The sequence below is a fragment of the Mixophyes fleayi genome, chromosome 1, assembly GCF_038048845.1.
Source record: "Mixophyes fleayi isolate aMixFle1 chromosome 1, aMixFle1.hap1, whole genome shotgun sequence".
Classification (NCBI taxonomy): Eukaryota; Metazoa; Chordata; class Amphibia; order Anura; family Limnodynastidae; genus Mixophyes; species Mixophyes fleayi.
Window position 1 is genome coordinate 145,038,866 of NC_134402.1, and position 19,084 is coordinate 145,057,949.

General features: G+C 37.3%; 1 protein-coding gene across 1 annotated transcript; it reads left to right on the forward strand.

Moving 5' to 3' along the window:
* The first annotated feature begins 435 nt into the window (after window positions 1-435).
* LOC142143500 (NADP-dependent alcohol dehydrogenase-like) lies at window positions 436-18,696 on the forward strand. The gene is made up of 9 exons (XM_075201380.1): window positions 436-572; window positions 1,486-1,587; window positions 4,291-4,429; window positions 5,052-5,139; window positions 7,515-7,731; window positions 11,325-11,585; window positions 14,740-14,875; window positions 16,252-16,387; window positions 18,114-18,696. The coding sequence occupies exons 1-9, from the start codon at window positions 555-557 to the stop codon at window positions 18,136-18,138; spliced, it is 1,122 nt and encodes a 373-aa protein (XP_075057481.1). The 5' UTR covers window positions 436-554; the 3' UTR covers window positions 18,139-18,696.
* Window positions 18,697-19,084: the final 388 nt, after the last annotated feature.

Consider the following 19,084-nt stretch of genomic DNA (forward strand, 5'->3'; position numbering starts at 1 on the left):
ATGTTAGCAAATGCTAGTGATGGATGCACTAGAAACAATAGCTTGTACTGTTATACCTGTTTACATATGTTTTATTAGCTTTAACAATTCTAGTAAAACACATATAATCAATGACAGTACATCCAAGATCGGTCTGCATGTGTTCAATACAGCATTCTAAAAGGTCAGTTCTTCAGCCAACTCAACCAACCTAGTTTTATTATAAAGTTAAAATTCTAAGTCATTATTTACCCTTACAGTCAGATATGATTTTCCTTTGCAAATCATGCAGCTAATTAAATATTAGGCATTTTAAGACAGAAAAATAATTAGACAATGTAAAAATGTTTTGCACAGAATAACAAGTGGCTTTTGTGCAATGACCCATTAAACATTGTGATGCCTAACATTGCCAAGATCTCAGTTTTACAGTCAGAGTTGAAAGGCTGCATAGGACATGCTCTTATCTGATTCTAAATTGCAGAGAACAGAACAAACTCACACAGCAGACAACTAGCAACGGAGAGAGACGTCTGAAACACTTGGAAGAAAGACGTTTTTCTAGCACCAGAGACATGAACACTGGAGGAAAAGTATGGTTTTATACAAAAATGTTACTATATGTTAAAGACATGTTTGTTTTTCAGTGAAGCTTTTGTATTGTTAGGTATTCTCGGAAAGAAATGTCACTTGTGTTAATGTTTATATATGAAATGAGCAAGAACAATCTCTAATACTACCATACAGTTAAAATAAACTTAAATCAATGTCTCCTTTTGAAGGATTATTGCTTAACTATTGTCATAGAAACCATAACCTGTTTACAGAAATCTTGAAGCAAAATAAGTCTAAATACAGATGTAGAACATATTATTGTGCCAAACAAATATTGTGTGGTATTGTCCAAATGCCATAATCAACTTGGCTTTATTTATTATTGGCCACAAGAGCTGTTTGTACTGTTAACTGAATTCTAAGAGTAGCTCTGCCCCCTCATAGAGTGGGCAATGCATTTTCTACATGTCGGACTGTTATGTTTGGTTTAGTTTACTGTTCCAGAATGCTGTACATGTTGTCTAGTATATTTTAGTGCATATCAAACTTCAAAAGAAGAATACATATAAAGATATAAATAAAGTGTACATCTATTCTATTCATGAAATAATACCTAAAAGATCATACATGGAATATATAATATAAAGGAAGAAAGTATTTAGAACATAAAATTATTATCTTAACATCTGATGCTATTTATTATGCTTTACTTATCTAAATTGTGACTATATATTCAACTGTGTAGTACAATAGTATAATAAATGGGGGCCACACATAGAGAACTATAGAAAACAATGTAAAACACCCTAACTTAGGCTACTGTGATGAATATAGGCAAACTTTTAGAAAATCACCCTGTTACTATTTAGAGGGAATAAATAAAAGGAGATGCCTTTGTTTAAAACTGTTTTGTTTGTGAATTAAGTGGAATGTTAATTGTTTGTTTTTAAGGTTATTAAATGCAGGGCAGCTGTTTCCTGGGAAGCTCATAAACCCCTCTGCATTGAGGAAATCGAAGTTGCTCCACCAAAATCTCATGAAGTTAGAATAAAGGTACAGGAACTTTAATTAAAATAACTGTTATATTCCTTACTGAGAATGTACTGTTGCACTGTACAGTATGCCATGTAGCGATTGTCTCTCTTTTTCCACAAAGCTACAGCATTACATTTTCTTTCAAGCACTGAGTCTGTCTATCTTTCATTTGCAATCATTGAGTTAGAATGTAGATCAGTTCCAAGGATCTACACACCCATGGAGGGAAGGTGGTTAATGTCCTTCTAGAAGCATTGAAGAACCTGGGAAACCTTACAGAGTATCTGTCCACTCTCAGAGACATGCACACTCTGAAACTGACAGTAGCTACAATAAAGCTGCTGAGTGACTGCCTCATGGAGGTCATTGGAGGGTCCTAGGGCTGCCTGTTGCCCTCTGAGCTTTCAACTGCGCCACCCAGTTTCTTACTGCTTTAGTCAGATTTGTTTGTTAAAGCTTCTAACACTTATTTAATGCATGCCTGTATTATTGATAGGTGTCTCTATCTTTAATTAAATGTATTGTTTTAATGCCCATGCGTCCCTGAAGTGTCGGGGTTCCTATCACTGATGTAGATTATGGAGTCAGATAAATAGGCAACACAGTATTTTTGAACCTACGGGTCATATAATATATAGGTCATTATTGATATATAGTTTAATTAGAAAATGTTGATTTATAGTATTTTAAAATGTGTATTGAATGTGCTGTTTTTTTTGCTATGTTTTTCTTGAAACAAGAATAATCTACACATATTAAACCAACAGCTCTGAACTGGAAAAGGACTTTGGCACTGTAAAGTGAAAAGAAGGTGTGCCATGTTTTTCATCAAGTGCCAGCATTCTAACACATTAAATCAGTACCATCCACTAGTATAAACACGCTTTCTGTGCTCTGGGTTCATTACAAATGACTTATCTTTCACATTAAATAGTGAACATTAAAGTTTCCAAACTGTATTTGTTAAAATTTGTTTATGAAGTTAAATGTAAAATATGTTTCCCAGCGATCCTTCTATTCAGATCATTTATTTTCATCTAATACATTAATCTTATCTGTCTATTATTTAAAATGCACAAAAATTAAGTTGGTCAGTGACCACTAACGTTCTGTTAGTGTGGTCATCGATATCCTGCATTACTGGGGACACAAAGGAACCATACATTTGACTTGACCACTGAACAAACAGATCAGTCCAATTTGGGCACACGCATGCATTGCTGAAGTAGAAACAGAGCTGTATGTTTGTTGATAAAGTCAAACCTCCAGTTCTAGATCTTCTTTGTGACAAACTTAAGGCCCTAACTTGAGCAACTTGCTGGACAGTCTAAAGCTGTCTGTACATGCTAAAACCAGGACACTGAGAGTCATGCCAAATACAAATCATGCACAAGTCTAAATTGCCATGCAGTATAGAAGGCCATTCAATAGAAAATCCGGGTGACCAATGGGGAGACACAGTGATTCCTGTTGTCCAATATCCACAGGTAAGGCCTAGACAGTCATCAGATGATAGGATTTTAGCCCTTTCTAATTACTTTTTTTTTCCCCAATCTGGCTTGATTTTTATGGAACTGGATCATTGCTTTCTTCCCATGCAATGGTTTAAGGTCAGTTTGGTATAAAATGATCACTTAACCCTTGCATTTAACTGTGGTGGTGTCACTCCACAGACTATTCATGAGTTCCAGACATCTCTGCCTGTAGAACTCTGAAATGAGGGATGTTGTCAGTGATATCTATTTTTACAACCTTTACCCACTTAACAAATCTCTATGTGTGGGACCACAAATAAACACAAAAGTAACTTTTCTAATGTATATTTTGAGTAGTACATAGCTAACTGTCATACATTCTAAATTCTGTCACAATATTGCAATGATCTTGTTGTAGTCCTTCTGAAGAAGGTATCTCTCATGATATGTTTTAAAAAGGTTGGTAATGACTAATACCTCCTTTTACTACCACTGTTCCTCCACTCTGTTTATATGTACTACTCCTTCTCGTTATGTTTCTCTACTTCCTACTTTATTCCCCCTTAGCAGTTCCTCCCCTCTATTATTTTTTCTCCATCTCTCGCTCTCTCCCCTTTACATTGTTCATGTCTCCTCCTATTTTATTTATATTTGCCTAGTCATTGATTACTCTCTGAGCTCCTATTGCTCAAATTTGTGACTGTTCTAAAATTCTCTATCGCAGCAATTATATTTGCGCATGTCCTGTATAGTCACTAGTCACATCACGAGGCACCTTTCCTTGTGAACTGATAAAGTGCAGTTTAATGAATTTGTATTTTAGTGTATTATAGTGAGCCACACACACCTTATTGACTTTTCTTAGTTTGGAAAAACTAAGAATTAGACGCTTATAGTGCCTATTGTGTATGCTGTGCTCATGATCTCCCTATGTGTACACATAAAGGAGACCACTCAATAATGCAATATCGCATGATTTTTTTATAGATAAGTGAGGCGAGCCAAAATAGATCATGTGACTGCACATGTGACATTGTAGAGACTGCAGGGGTATAGTCGGGATGTCGTAGGCCACATTGCATACAGTATTATGGGTTTCCTCGCATATTTACAAACTTCCTCTCTAATCAAGCTTACAAATAAGTTAAAATTGTTGTTTTAAATCACTTCTAACCATTATTATTGTGCACTTTAAGTTTTAATTAACTTGTAAACCAGTATTATTGTAAATATGTTTCTTTTACAGATTCTTGCTTCTGGTGTATGTGGGACAGATACCAGTGCACTGAGCACAGTATTTCATGCCAAGTTCCCAGTGATTTTGGGTCATGAAGCTGTTGGAATTGTTGAAAGTGTGGGGGAGGGAGTTACTCGGGTTAAAATGGGTGAGTCTAATGTATTGATAGCTGCTGTGCTGGCACCAACTGTCTGGATGCATCATGAGAAATTGACCACTTTGTTTTCTTAAATATTGCTCTAGCCTGTGATTGTGATAATATTGTATACTCTATAGGCAACATATCATACATCACATTTATTCAAATATGGCAACATATATTAGTGTCTAACATAAATGCAGGGCCGGTGCTAGGGTCCATGGCGCCCTAGGCATTTTGCAAAAATCGGCACCCCCCGCAAAAATCGGCGACGCTCCCCCCCCCGCAAAAACGGCACCCTCCTCCCTCCTCACCCCGTCTTTCCTTACCTCACCACCGCCACCTCTCTGCTCCGTCTCCTCCCCTCCACTCACTGACACTAGTGAGTGTAGGGGAGGAGACGGAGCAGAGAGGCGGTGGTGGTGAGCAATAGCCTCTTCCCCCCTCCCCCGTGCATCTGAATGCTGTGCGGCGGCCATGACAGGTATGGTCAGCCCTCCAGGCGCCCTCCAGAGCCCGGCGCCCTAGGCAAGTGCCTAACCTTGCCAAATGGGAGCGCCGGGCCTGCATAAATGAACATCGAATGAAGTGTACTTGGATATGCTAAGTTAATATTCTTTTATATCCTTAGGTGACAAAGTCATCCCACTTTTTATTCCCCAATGTGGATTTTGCAGAGGCTGCAAAAGCCCAAACAGCAATTTATGTGAAAAAGCTGAGTATGTTTCTTATTCTTTATTTGGTTCTACTCTAATGACAAATGTTTTCAGAATGTTTTTAGAAAATACTACAAACCCTGGGCTAAATCTTGGAATCTAATATATATAAGCCTAGCGGCGTGTGTTAGTGTGTGTGTGGAAAAAACTATTTTCTCAGAAAGGGCTCATCCAATTGACCTGAAATTTGGTATACTGACATTATTTGACAAAAAAATTATAATAGTGAAGTCAGTTAACTTCCATCATCCCCCCTTCTCCCCGTGGGAGGGGTAGTAAAGGCTAAATTTACCAGTTGAGGGCTCAAACTCTTGACCGTGTGGGTATTTATTTACCAGAGCCTGTGTTTGGTCATGGACAATTGTATGTCGCATTTTCACGAGTACGGAGAAGCAGTAATGTGAAAGTGCAGGTTATGAATACTGCCCTTCAAGGAAGACTGATTGAGCACAGCGATAAGGTGTTTAGCAGAATTGTTGTGTATCGAGAGGTTTTAGAACAGTAAGACGATGGAGATTAAGGATGTGGCGATGAAGATGAAGGATGAAGGTGATGGAGAAGAATGTTGAGGTGGTGACATGTGGACAAAACCACGTTAAAAAAGGGCGCTTACGTCGGGAAGTAACGCTCTTCCCCTGAGGAGGCCTGGCCTAGCCCCAAATGCATGACAAGAACCTTTTTAACACCTTAAGTAGCTTGATTTGACTAGAATTCATGAGTATCATGTACAGGTTAACTTGTAGTCTATATTTTCTGTGTTTACCTTTTAAACTACAGGTAAAATAAAAAGATTTCAATAATCAAGTGACCAACATGGGAGTGTGTGAAAGACAACAGGTCATATTAGTTGGTAACTGATGTATTTACAATGTAATACAACAGGAACCTGCCTGCTCTATTACAGAAAAATACAGACTCTCCATTAGCTAGAAGTGTGGGATAATATTATCAATTAAGATTTATTGTCATCCAAAATTAGAGTAGCAAGAGGCCTCCATTAAACATTCTGGAATACATTCTTTAGTGCCATCCACTAATCCACTAAAACATGTCGAAGCAAAGACAGAATCTTATCGGTGATTGAAGTGCCAAATAAAGTGCCCACACAAAAGCCTCTACTATAACTGTATAGTTTAACACTGAACCACCACTTTTTTATATCCTGTCAAAATTATCTTGTTTATAACTATGAAAACATAGAATGTTAACAGCAGATACAAACCAACTGGCCCTTCTAGTCTCTTGCTTTAAATAATGACAGACTGAGGCAATAAGGGCAGTTTCTCATGGATTGTTAAGAAAGATTGTTGAGGCTTAACACTGTCTGCAGCATTAGCCTGCAGACCTCCAGAAAGACTATCACCCACAGAACACAGGTCTACAGGTGGAGGACTTGGGTGGATTAATTTCTGATTTAGTAGTTACTTAGAGCTGGAGAGGAAGCAGAAATAGCTGGTTTTGTGCTGTGGATGGGGCAAATGGCGCTGGATTATTTAACCAGTGACCGTGTTTAGCCAGAAGCAGGGTTGCGGAGAATTGTACATAAGTTTCTTTGTTTAATTGCTGAAAACACCTCTTGCTGGTCTTTCTGTTCTGAAATCCCTGAATAAAGTGCAGCAAAATGGTTCAGCATATCTATGTGAGCATCAACTGTTTGTCATGCTTATCACACAGACCTAGATTTATCCCAAGTATGTTCATTATTTTACTGTTCCTGTACTACTACTCTAATCCATGCAATAAAATTTTCTGAACAGTGTGTACATTGCTATCCTGTGGTTCATGCTCTGCTCTTCTGTTTTGCCTACCGAAGGTCTGGTTAATACCAAGTAGAGGATGGTAGATAAAACCCCAGTGAGCATCGTGACGAGCTATTGGGTATCCAGCAATATTCTCAGATCATTTTGAAGAAGCTTGCAATTGAATCTCACAGAGAGGAAACCACAACCTTCGAGATGCTCCAAAGACAACCAAAATAATCCCCTGAATCAATCTTCCCTATTATGCTCATTGGGCCTGAGTCATTAAGGAGAGCAAAGCAAAAAAATAGTAAACTTGCTCTTGGACAAACCATGTTACGATGCAAGGGGTGCAAATTAGAAGTTAATCTAGGACATGCCCTACCTCAACTATAAATCTGTTCTCACATTTTAAATTTACCTCTCCCTTCAATGCAACATGGTTTTGCCCAGGTGCAAAGTTACTCCTTTTTTGATTTACTCTCCTTAATGACTCAGGCCTATTATATTTATATATACTGTACCAGTTCTCATAAGTAAGGCATCCAGCACATTTTTCATTCAACGCTGACTCTGAAATATAATGACTTGTACTATAACCCCTTAGCTGATCTTTTTCAAAATATTCTTGCTTAACAGCTTGAGCGGTAATTCAGGACTGATGGACGATGAGACCAGCAGGTTTACTTGTAAAGGCAAACCAATTTACCACTTTATGTGTACAAGCACTTTTACTGAATACACTGTTGTATCTGAAATATGTTGTGTCAAAGTGGATGATCGTGCCCCAAATGAAGTTTGCCTTATCGGCTGTGGATTTGCTACTGGGTATGGTGCTGCTATAAATACTGCAAAGGTAAATACACTGATACTGTGATCTAAATAAAATATGAACATTTCCAAACTGCTTACTGAGATATATGTAATCAACACTTTATCTATGCTATGTAGTGTGTGAATGTGTATTTCGTTTGATCTTTTATAGTTAAGAGGCTGCATTTTAATCTAATAATTATGAATGCATCTGTGTGAACCATTTAGATATTATTTGAATCATGTCAGAAAAAATAAATATAATCTATACTAAGAATAACAAACATGCTAATAAAAAAATAATGAAATGTTTTCATAATGGAGGCAATTTTAATTCACCATAAGTATAAAACATGCTTCTTTATGATGTAAAGTATGTAATGGCTATAAATGGGATATACTTCATCTAGTTCATTCCCTGTATATCTATAACTACGTATGAAAAGCTTTCAAGAGCTTCACATTCACCGTACCCTTACAACATAGCTGCCTTCAACATGAATTCTGCTCATTGCTAGGAAAGGGCAAGGAATACAAAGTAATATCCACTCTTACATCCTCAAATATGATTAGGCACTCATTTATACAATTCAAACATGACCAAACCATATTTAGATATTGATTAAATCACCATAAAAGGAAGCTAAAGGGAAATCAAAATGAGACCAAATCCTTACGAACAATATAGTCCCAAAAGTCTGCAATAAATTTCTAGCCATATCTCTAATTGCCAGTAAATTAATAAACACACCACTTAAATGAACTAATATGAATTCATTTCAGCTGTGTGCTGCTTAAAAGATCTGTACTAAGGGGGATTTTGTGCTTAAGTAAGTTAGAAAATATTTTAATTAGGTTTTTATTATGCTGCCAGATGTATTTAGCTAGTTTGACCAGATATTTTAGTTTTTTGTTTTTTTTCTTTTTGGTTATTTGTTCTTGACGAGTTTTGCATTCTGGTTACAGTTGGTGCTATGTTCTAACATAGCACAATTTAAGGGATATTATACTTTTCTGTGTTTCTTTTCTCTGACTTACTAGCTATTAGAGATGGGCGGGTCCGGTTCCCCGAGAACCGAACCCACTCGAACTTTGGCTATCCGAGGAGCTCGGTACTCTCCCGCCCGCTCCGAATCAAAATCGAGGCCGAACGTCATCGGATCTCGGGGCTCAGTTCTCGCGATACTTGAAGATTATAAATACACGCCTCCACAGCAATCCATCGCTATTTGACAGAGGGAGAGAGCAGGGTGTAGTCATAGGCTAATTAGAGCAGGGACAGAGAATCCAATATTCTTCTTGCAATTGCTCTAACAAAAATCACTAGAGAAGAGAGGAGGATAGAGGTTTATAATTTTGTTTTAATATTTGGCACTCCCCAGTGCTTTTGGGGTGTCCCCCATAATTGTGCATAAATATTTCTGTGTGTCAAAATTACTATCTGTCAGCAGTATCTACCAAATAATTTTTAGCACTCCTCAGTGCTTTTGGGGTGTCCCCCCCTAATTGTGCATAAATATTTCTGGCTGTCAAAAGTCATATCTGTCAGCAGTATCTACCAAATAATTTTTAGCACTCCTCAGTGCTTTTGGGGTGTCCCCCATAATTGTGCATAAATATTTCTGGCTGTCAAAAGTCATATCTGTCAGCAGTATCTACCAAATAATTTTTACCACTACAAGTGCTTTGCGCTCAGAATGGATTCAAAGCAGTCCACATATGATCAGAATGAGCAACCAGGTTCTGTCACCAGTCCTGATGTTAGTGTTCCCAGTACGTCATCTGGCCAAAGCGATGTCAAACTACACAGTGTTTCGAAATCAGTCCAAAAAACCAAAACCCCCAAAAAATTTACTGTGTTGAAGCGAAAAAGAAGTGTTACTGAGCAAAAGTTAAGTGCCGATAAAAAACAAAAATGCCAACATGCCATTCTACACACGCAGTGGCAAAGAGAGAATGAGGCCTTCACCTTTAGATATTAGTGGCAGATCCAAAAATGTTACCGAGCCTACAAGTGGTGCACAACTACTGTTACGCGTCAAAGCCGAGCTGCAAGATAACAGTAAGGCATTAGAGGATAATGTTTTCTCTGAATCAGAAATGACACCAATCCCTGTGGAGAGTCCATCCAACAGTGGGATGTCTAATCGTGAGCATTCTGTTAGTGTACCCATAAAGAAGGGCCCTTTCAGCAGTTCTGCTGATGTGTACCTGAACAGCCCGAGTGTAGCTGCTGATACACAAATTGAGGATGCCACTTTGGAAATAGAAGAGGATGAGGGGGAGATTTGTGGAGGTGACGAGGGCGCTAATGAGGATGTTGATGATTATGATGCAGACAGATACCAAATTGCCTTTCTCAATTTCTATTTATATTCTAGATTATATAACGGCGGAATAGTTTTCTATTTTACTCCTAGTGGAGAGGGGATCTGATACAGACAGATACCAAACTGCCTTTGTCCATTTCTTTGTATATTCAAATTTCTAGTTCTACAGTCTATGCAGGCAGCTCTTTTTTCTATTTTACTACAAGTGGATGGGGGGGGGGGTCTGATGCAGACAGATACCAAACTGCTTTTGTCCATTTCTTTGTATATTCGAATCTCTAGCTCCACAGTCTGTGCAGGCTGCTTTTTTTATATTCAACTACAAGTGGAGGGCGGGGGAAGGGGGGCATAGATAGCCACCAAACTACCGTGGACCATTTAATTTTACTTTCTAGTTCCACAGTCTGTGCAGGATGCTTTTTTTAATATTCAACTACAAGTGTAGGGTGTAATATACACCCAAAGACGATGGCTACATTGCCAATATTCAAAGATGGAGGAGGTAGACAACCAGGTTTGTCTGTATAATTTGCAGACAAGTTTTCGAATTAAGGACGGCCTACCAGGGATTAAACTGTTTTTTCATAATTTATTAGCTTTAGAATTACCTCACTTATCTAAGAAACTGGTGGAGCACTAAATTAGGTTATTTTAGACCAATAAAATGGTATTTTTTTCAAAAATAGCAAAACAAAACCAAAACACGAAGGTAATCCAGATCCAAAACCGATTACAAAACCAAAACACTGGGGTCAGTGACCATCTCTACTAGCTATCCTTTTCCCACTCTTCCCTTTGTTCTTGTTTATGTTGTCCATTTCAATGGTTTCCATTATTCAATAAAAATATCTACAAGTGTGATTACTGGGGTTCTAAACTCCTACAACTCTTGAGCAGATGCTATTTTGTTTGTTGAATTATACATAGATGATTTTATTTTCATAGGAAGACCTACTGTATGTGTAATGAATAGTAATAAACTGCTCTTTGCAGTCATAGGGCTAATGTAGAAACAAGCTAACTATTAACAAACATTATTCTGAAACCTCATTTTTTCCCTCCCAGACACTGTCGTAATACAAATTTGAAGAAAGATCAAATTCACACAATATATACCAAAAGTGAGTGGTCAAAACAAGATTATGGACTGACTAGACATTTGGTTTTTTTTTAATCCAGTCACATAGCTGATGGGTTTAGCCAGGCACAGTGTGGTAGGGAATTTTATTTGGCACTAATGACATATTAACAGTAAATAGTTAATATTAAATATTTAACACATAACTACCAATTTATATTTCCTCAGGTGACATCTGGTTCTACCTGTGCTGTATTTGGGTTGGGAGGTGTGGGACTATCAACGATAGTTGGATGCAAAAGTGCCGGAGCCACACGCATTATTGGGATAGGTTCTCATAAAGATAAATATCCAAAAGCCATTGAACTTGGAGCCACAGAGTGCATAAGCCCAAAAGACTATGAAAAACCTATTCAGGAAGTAATCTGTGACATAACTAATGGAGGAGTGGATTATTCATTTGAATGTGCTGGACGCATTGAAACTATGGTAAGATGAAAAACATTACAGTACTTATTTTTTTAAAGTAATTATTTTTATATATTAACGATCCTTACTATTCTATAACTTGCTGGGTCTGTATGGAAAAAAAAAAAAAGTTTATTCTTTTTTTACCATTAGCGAATATATAATTTGCTAAGAAACATATTAAGTTAACTAAAAGGCTATTTTTCTTTCAATTTTTGAATGTGTTAATGATATGTTGATATAAATGATATATACACCCTTGGCTGCTAAGTTAAATGACTTGCGGTCTACATGTAGCATAAAACTTTGAAGGATGACATTAGTGAGTTCTGTTAGTGCTATAGTGGGAAACCCACTGTACTGTTACCTTATGTGTGTACACACTTTATGACCAACTAGCTAAAATGTCAAAGATGGGTTAGGGTCTTTCAGAGTCTCAATCTGCCTATTCTCAGTTCAGAAAAACTTAGTGGCACTGTCACGAACACCCAGCCTGTCCCAGATACAGCAATCTGAACAGCTGGCTGTGACTGGTCACTTAGCAATGAATACACATTTTCTGCCACCACAAAGGATTTAATATGGTGTCTTTATGTTCACCAAAACCACTTAATGTTTCACACTTAAATCACATACACATGTAGCATGAGCCTCAGTGGGCTTCACAAAGAATCACGGAGAATACACTAGATAAAATTTATTTAAGCTAAAAAATGTTTCCAAGGCTTAGTTACAAAAAAATAAGACATACAATATGTTGCACAAATACGTTTCAGAAAATAAAATAGGAATTAAAACCAGAGTCACTGCTTACTTAAGACTTGGTGTGTTTCAGTCTTGATAGACCCCCTCATGAAAATTCACACTAATGTCTAAAGCAGAAGATTTTAAATCTTTCTCCACATAGCTCTCACCCCCCACCTTTGGAGTTTAGCTGTCAATAAGGACAGATTGATCTCCCAAATGTCACAGGGCTTTCCAAGTGAGCTAGGAAAGTCCTGAGCTCTGGATTGTTCACAGGACCTGAGTTCTCACCTCTGCTCATTTGGCTTGGCTGGTCAGGTCCACATCCTCTGCATACCAAAAAAAAACTCCTCAGATGCTTATCTAGCTCTGGATAATTTCTAAAGATTATTATACACTTGCATAGGTTCAAACTCATGTCATTTAGCAAAGCACACATTGAGATTACATTACAAGGTTACATATAATATTCACATTGTCATACATGAACAGTAAATAGCAATCAGTCATTAGATAAACTACATAATCGTCACAAGCACCCTCATTTGGATAGGGAAAAGACCTCTCGTTCAGGCCTGCGCAGAGGAATTCAGGGCCCTGGTACAACAAATTAATGGGGCATCTGACGGCGGCGCAAAATTTTGCGGATGTGTGGTCATGCATTTGGGGGCGTGGCAAATGCGCTATTGGGGAGTGGCTAACACATCAAAATCAATAGGCTCTTTTTTAACTCCTCTATGACAGACCCCCCCCTCATTTTTTTAACCTCTCTGAAAGGCCCCCCCCTCCTTTTTTTAACCCCTCTATGACAGGGCCCCCTCGCTTTTTTAACCCCTCTGACAGGCCCCCCTCGCTTTTTTAACCCATCTATGACAGGCCCCCCCCCTTGCTTTTTTAATGACTCTATGACAGGCCCCCCCCCCCTCGTTTTCCTCCCTTTACTTACCTTTTCCTTTTCTTCTCTCTTGGTCTTCTCTGCTGCTCTGTGCTCCATTGCTCCAGACAGACTGAATGCTGGGGGTGACATGATGACGTCACACCCGACATTCAGACAGTCTAAATGGAGCACAGAGCAGCAGAGAGGAGGGACGCCGGTGCCGCGATCACATGAGTATGGTTTTGTTTTTTTTTACTACCCTGCTCCCCCCACCAACGACCGAGCCCCCTCCCCCCGCAAAAAAAAACCAAAAAACAAAATCGTTCTGAAAAAATAAATAAACAAACGTCGGCGCGAGGGCCCGGGCCGGGCCCCCTGGCATGCCTGGGCCCGGGTAATTAGTACCCATTCCCCCCCCTCTCGGCGGCCCTGCCTGTGCTTAATAATTGCCTGTTAATCATTGATTCCACAGCACTGTACAGAGAACTCATTCACATCACTCCGCCCAGCAGGTGGCGCTGCAGCTTGTTTTGTTTTTTTTTCACACACAGACTAACACACGCCGCTAGGCTTATATATATTAGATGGTGATGATGATGATGATTTAAGTGTTTTGTACAATTGCATATATTGAAGTCTGAATGTGATAAAAAAAAGTGGCAAAACACGCAAAGACCATATTTTTTATCTAGGTGGAAGTGCGGAGGACGTGATGATTCAAAGTTGATTTATTGCACAGCAGGGGAGTGATGATGCAATTTGTATCATTAGTCTCGTCCACTACTATGTTATGATGTTTATCATGTCCATGTGCAGTTATAATGGGGCCTGATTAGGTGAATTGTGTAAGGCCACACACTTCATAGTAAAGTAAAGAGGGATCTGGGAGGGTGGCCAACTCTCCCAGAAGTCCTAGAGGACTCTCTGAAATTCAGGAATCTCCTAGACATTCCCGAAAGAGTAAGCAAGTATACTCAACAGAAAATGCTTAGCAGCAAAGACATTAATGCTACACAAATTATTTCTATCTTATAAGTCTGTAAGAAAGAATAGTGACTAATAGAAGAGACAGCTAAAAACTACATTGTCTAACTTTTTTACTAGATGAGCCATTAAATTACCCATTACACAGGCCTGGATTTAAGTTTTACCCCACTCTTCTTTCCATGCTTCTTCCCACCACGTTTCAACCCATTAAAAGGAATACTCGTATTCGAGCAACATTAATAAGTGAGAATGTATCCGTCTATTAATTTCCTAATTTATTAATATGCTGGCAGGCATAAATGTAGGCAAATATGTTAAGATGATGCAATAAGGTAGCCTCTCATGCTAGGCCCAAACATATCCATGCCTTTTGTTGAGATGCAAATGCCCTTGTCTGTCACATATTTATAACGCACTTTCACTGTTCTAAATCTTCATGTTCATACAGTACAAGTTTAAAATCAATGGAAAATTCACTTGAAAGGTTCACAAAGTCAACCGAGTCCTTATACTAATTATGATATTGTTCTATTTTTAAGATTGAGTGATATTATATTTCTTTTTCAGATGTCTGCATTTGAGTCCACTTACTGTGGCAGTGGAGTCACTGTGGTGCTTGGTGTAACATCGCCAACTGATAGACTTTCATTCAGTCCCTTCATGCTTATCACAGGGCGTTCATTAAAAGGATCTGTTTTTGGAGGTTTGTTTAATCGTTCTTTAGCTTTGGTTTCAAAAATATTTACACATCTAATTAAACAGATTGGGCACTCTAGTTCTTGATGAAACTTTCTTATTTGAACTAATTAACTCCTAAAGAAAACTTTCTTAGTGTAGCTCAAGCACATTGAATGTATGAACTTCCATATAGAGGTGGGTTTTACCTCACAGGCTCTCCTTATCAGTTTGACAAGAGTCTTACAAATATGTGCTCTTGGTTGACATTACTAATTCCATTATCTAACTTTAAATTTGTAAATTCTGGAATTTCTCCACTCCCCTTCTTACATCATGATACTGCCCATGTGACACGCCGATCTGTCCTCACTAACATAATACAGAGAGGACAGGTCACTGCCTCCTACAAGATCAGTATACTCATCTTCTGAAATACTCTGTGCTTTCCAGGCTCCTCTGATTGGCTGATACAGTTTACAAATCAGAAGGAACCTGCACTGACTAGCTGCTTATACATGCCAACTTATGATAATTGGAGGAAAAACTTTTTCCCTTCATTTTGATCTTTTTTTCATGTTTTGGATTAAATCTGACAAAATCCAAAGCATCTGATGAATGAATTTTTTTTAGCTCCCTTTCTAAAGATATGCAAAATTATAATAAACTTGCTAAGGATGTCATTTAGCCATTAAATTACCCATTGCACAGCCTAATTTAGAGTCAGCGGCAAATCCAGCTAATGTGTATCCATTTAAACCTGGATAAACTTTACTTGGAATGAAAGGAATGCAACTGCAACTTTTTTTTCCCATGCAGAGAAAATACTGCCTGCCTTTGCATGTAACACACAAATACAAGTGGGTATAAATTAATCTAATATGTTAACTACAGTATGGTGCCTCTAAACATTAAATCAGTAACCCCATTGTGTTTCTTTATTAACATATATAATTGTGGCAGTTTATATGAATAATATTTTTCCTTGGTTTGTTTCTTCTAGTTATTTATATGATTTAACATTGACCAATCTGCAGAGTTTCACAGTGACAAATGGCTACCATGGCAATCAGCCACCTGGCACATGATGTAGTGATCAGAGAGACTTTGCAATGACTGAGTTCAATCTGCTTTGTGTACTGTAAAATCCTTCCCCACATTTGTCTCCTTCTGCCATTACTTGACATGCTGAGAGCTTTGAATGTATGTGTGATTGGCAGACATGGTTGTCTGCACTCGTTAAAAAGATTTTGAAAAGGAGGTGGTGATTTGTAGGAGGACAGCTAAGAAACATCAGATGAGTGCATAAAATGTATAGCAAGTTAAAGAGTAAAAGGCTATTTGGGATTGATAATTTAATCCAGAAAAGATGCGTTCATAAATTAAATGTGTTCTTATCCCTAGGCTGGACGGGTGAAGATGTCCCAAAGCTGGTAACTGATTATATGAATAAAAAAATCAATGTTGATCACTTGGTGAGCAAGACACTGCCACTGGATAAAATCAATGATGCTTTTGATCTGCTCCGCAGTGGGAAAGGGTATGTATTTTTCAAAACACATACATGTTTTTACCGTGCACAGCACAAAAGAATAATGTTAATTAGTTTAATTATGTGAACCATACCGCTGAAGCAGTAATTAGTTTTTAATTACAGTTTTGTTTTAACTGTTTACACTGAAGGTTTATTTATATAATGGTAAATGTTTAATGTTATACTACACAAAACAATATTTATTTAAAAAATGATTATAGCAGAAACAGCTCAAACACAGACCTTTGTTCGTCATACAAACCAGGATTTATCAACATTGGATCTCAAGTATTTCCTGTAAGAAATGTCTTGAGGATTTTTTTTTAGCAAAAGTTAGTATAGTTACTGACACTGTGCAATACATTAATTTTGCAGTGAATGTTTAAGTAAATACTTAAAGCAGTTTAAAACCATGACATGGACATGAGTGTCTTAACATTGTTTAGTGAGGTAACCAATTTTATGGGAATTTGGTTTAAAATACTTTGTTAAATTAACAAAGTGTTTCATTTCATTTACTCTTTTGGCATAAGTTATTATACCTATTAAATATAGTGTGAGGTGTATTGCTTGTAGAGTTATCCTCTGACCTTTAAAAGGAAGAGGCTATTGCTGGGGTTTTTATTGTTAGGCATCAAAGAAGTTAACGAAAATGAATTCTACACAAGGGCCCATGGTAGAAATAAAATAAATAACAATAGATAAACATTCCATAACATGAAGTCATTTCCAGTCTACAGTACAGGAAATGTTCAAATACAACTTGAATCTTTCTCTCAGTTGTCGCTTTGGAGAGACAAAGTACTGTGACATTGATGGTATAGAGTTCTCCCATGTCGGGGATCCACAAAGTACTAGTTTAGGGGGAGACAGATGTTAGGTAATTACATTTTGGCTAGTTTTTAATTACAAAATGGTGAATGTAAGTTAAATTGCTCTAACACCTAGTATTAGGTGGTAGTGCTTAACCTACCCCCACCTATTGAGAACCCCTGGGAGTACTCCATGCAAGATTTTCTACCTTATTGCCCCAGCCAAAAACCAGGATGGGGGAGGTGTGAATGGTAGGACCAATCACAAACTGCAGTCAATAGATTGCAGTTAGTGATTGGTCTGCACCCACTCAATCCCTCACCCCTCTTTCACCATTTTAAAGTGGTTAGCTTTATTTATTAGTTGGTTTTTTAATACTAGTGTAATATTACTAATATAATACAGAACTGGTAGAGTACCAGGAAAAATATGTGTATGTTGCAGCCCCCGGGGCTCCGGTTAAGGGGTAGAAGTCCTGCATTACCCCTTACAAGATGGTAATGCAGCTTTAAGCAGCTAAGTGAAATATGAGTTAGTGAAAAATATACAAAATTTGATGTCATAAATTTGTTCACTGCTAGTATCAAATGCCATAGAACATCATGAATGCAATTAAGTTGATTTGATCGCAAGGGAATAGAAAAATCTGCTGTTAATATTGATATCTAATTTATTTTACAGTAGTGTGTGTAGGTCTTCATAAAATCACTATAATCATGCTATGGATTGTAAGGTTGTGAACATAACCATTAACCATTCTGTGTCTGTTAATCCCCTGGTTTGTTTTATTATTGTATAAGTTCCCAATTGTAAAGTGCTGCAGAATATGCTGATGCTTTAGAATTAAATGTTAATAGTTATGATTAGTTTTAATAATTATATTATACAACAAATAGGAATTCACTCTTTCTTCTTTCAGGGTTCGGAGCATTGTACTGTTCTAATCTCGTAGCCAGCAGATATATTTAAATTGACCCATGGAGCCCTCCGATTGTATTTGCTCAATTTCAATTCCTTTTTTCTGATTAGAAATATTTCTGAATATTCTGTGTGGGTTTTTTTCAAATCTTTTAAGTGGCATGAAATTTACTGAATCAAGATGTAATCAATCTATAAGAAAATGTTTCAGTTTGTAATATAAATAGTACATTGAATAGAATTATATTAAATCTGCCTACACTAAGCATTTCCATGTATTGTTATGCTAATAGAACACAACATTGACAGTGAATGTATATAGTAATACAATATTTAGCACTAGTTCATGTAAACTTATTTAAAGCTAAAATCAAATAAAAACACAGTCATTCACATCCTGCTTTTGGTGCCCAGCCTTCTGATGATTTGCATCCATCCTGCGGTAAACTGCTCTGATTCAAAAACAAATGTTTTTAAAACTTAAAGGTCTGAAACTCTGTTCTAAACATGCACTGCTCCTTCAGTAAGATTATACTTTCTGACTTGGTAACAAAATAAAGATTTAATTGTTTGTCTACTTAAAAGTCTCTCCTTTATTTTTTTGTATGCTAAATTTTATATATTAAGTCCCATTAGATTAAGGCATTTTTGTGATTAAGCCACTACATCATTTTTGAAGCCCTTCATTTGATAATAAATAATAAATATACCTTTAACATTACAGCAAAACTCATTGGAATGCAGATGAAAAATATTATAATAATTTTTGCCAGTCTGTTTTCACTTACCTACTTGATAATGCAACATGATCCAATCTTTATTCTCACTGATTCATATGATTTTCAAGGCAACCAACATTACTATTCTATTACATGATATCCCACTCTTATAATTTTGAACAATATTTTGACACATTCTATTTACTCTGCAAGCAACTATATTATGATCTTTTATTTATAAAGTGCCACAAAA

What these genes read in the sequence shown, in the direction of transcription:
- LOC142143500 (XM_075201380.1), top strand. An exon ending in AATTTATGTGAAAAAGCTGA is followed by an intron (nt 5,140 to 7,514) that starts GTATGTTTCTTA and finishes CTTGCTTAACAG; the next exon opens with CTTGAGCGGTAATTCAGGAC. An exon ending in CTGGACGCATTGAAACTATG is followed by an intron (nt 11,586 to 14,739) that starts GTAAGATGAAAA and finishes TTTCTTTTTCAG; the next exon opens with ATGTCTGCATTTGAGTCCAC.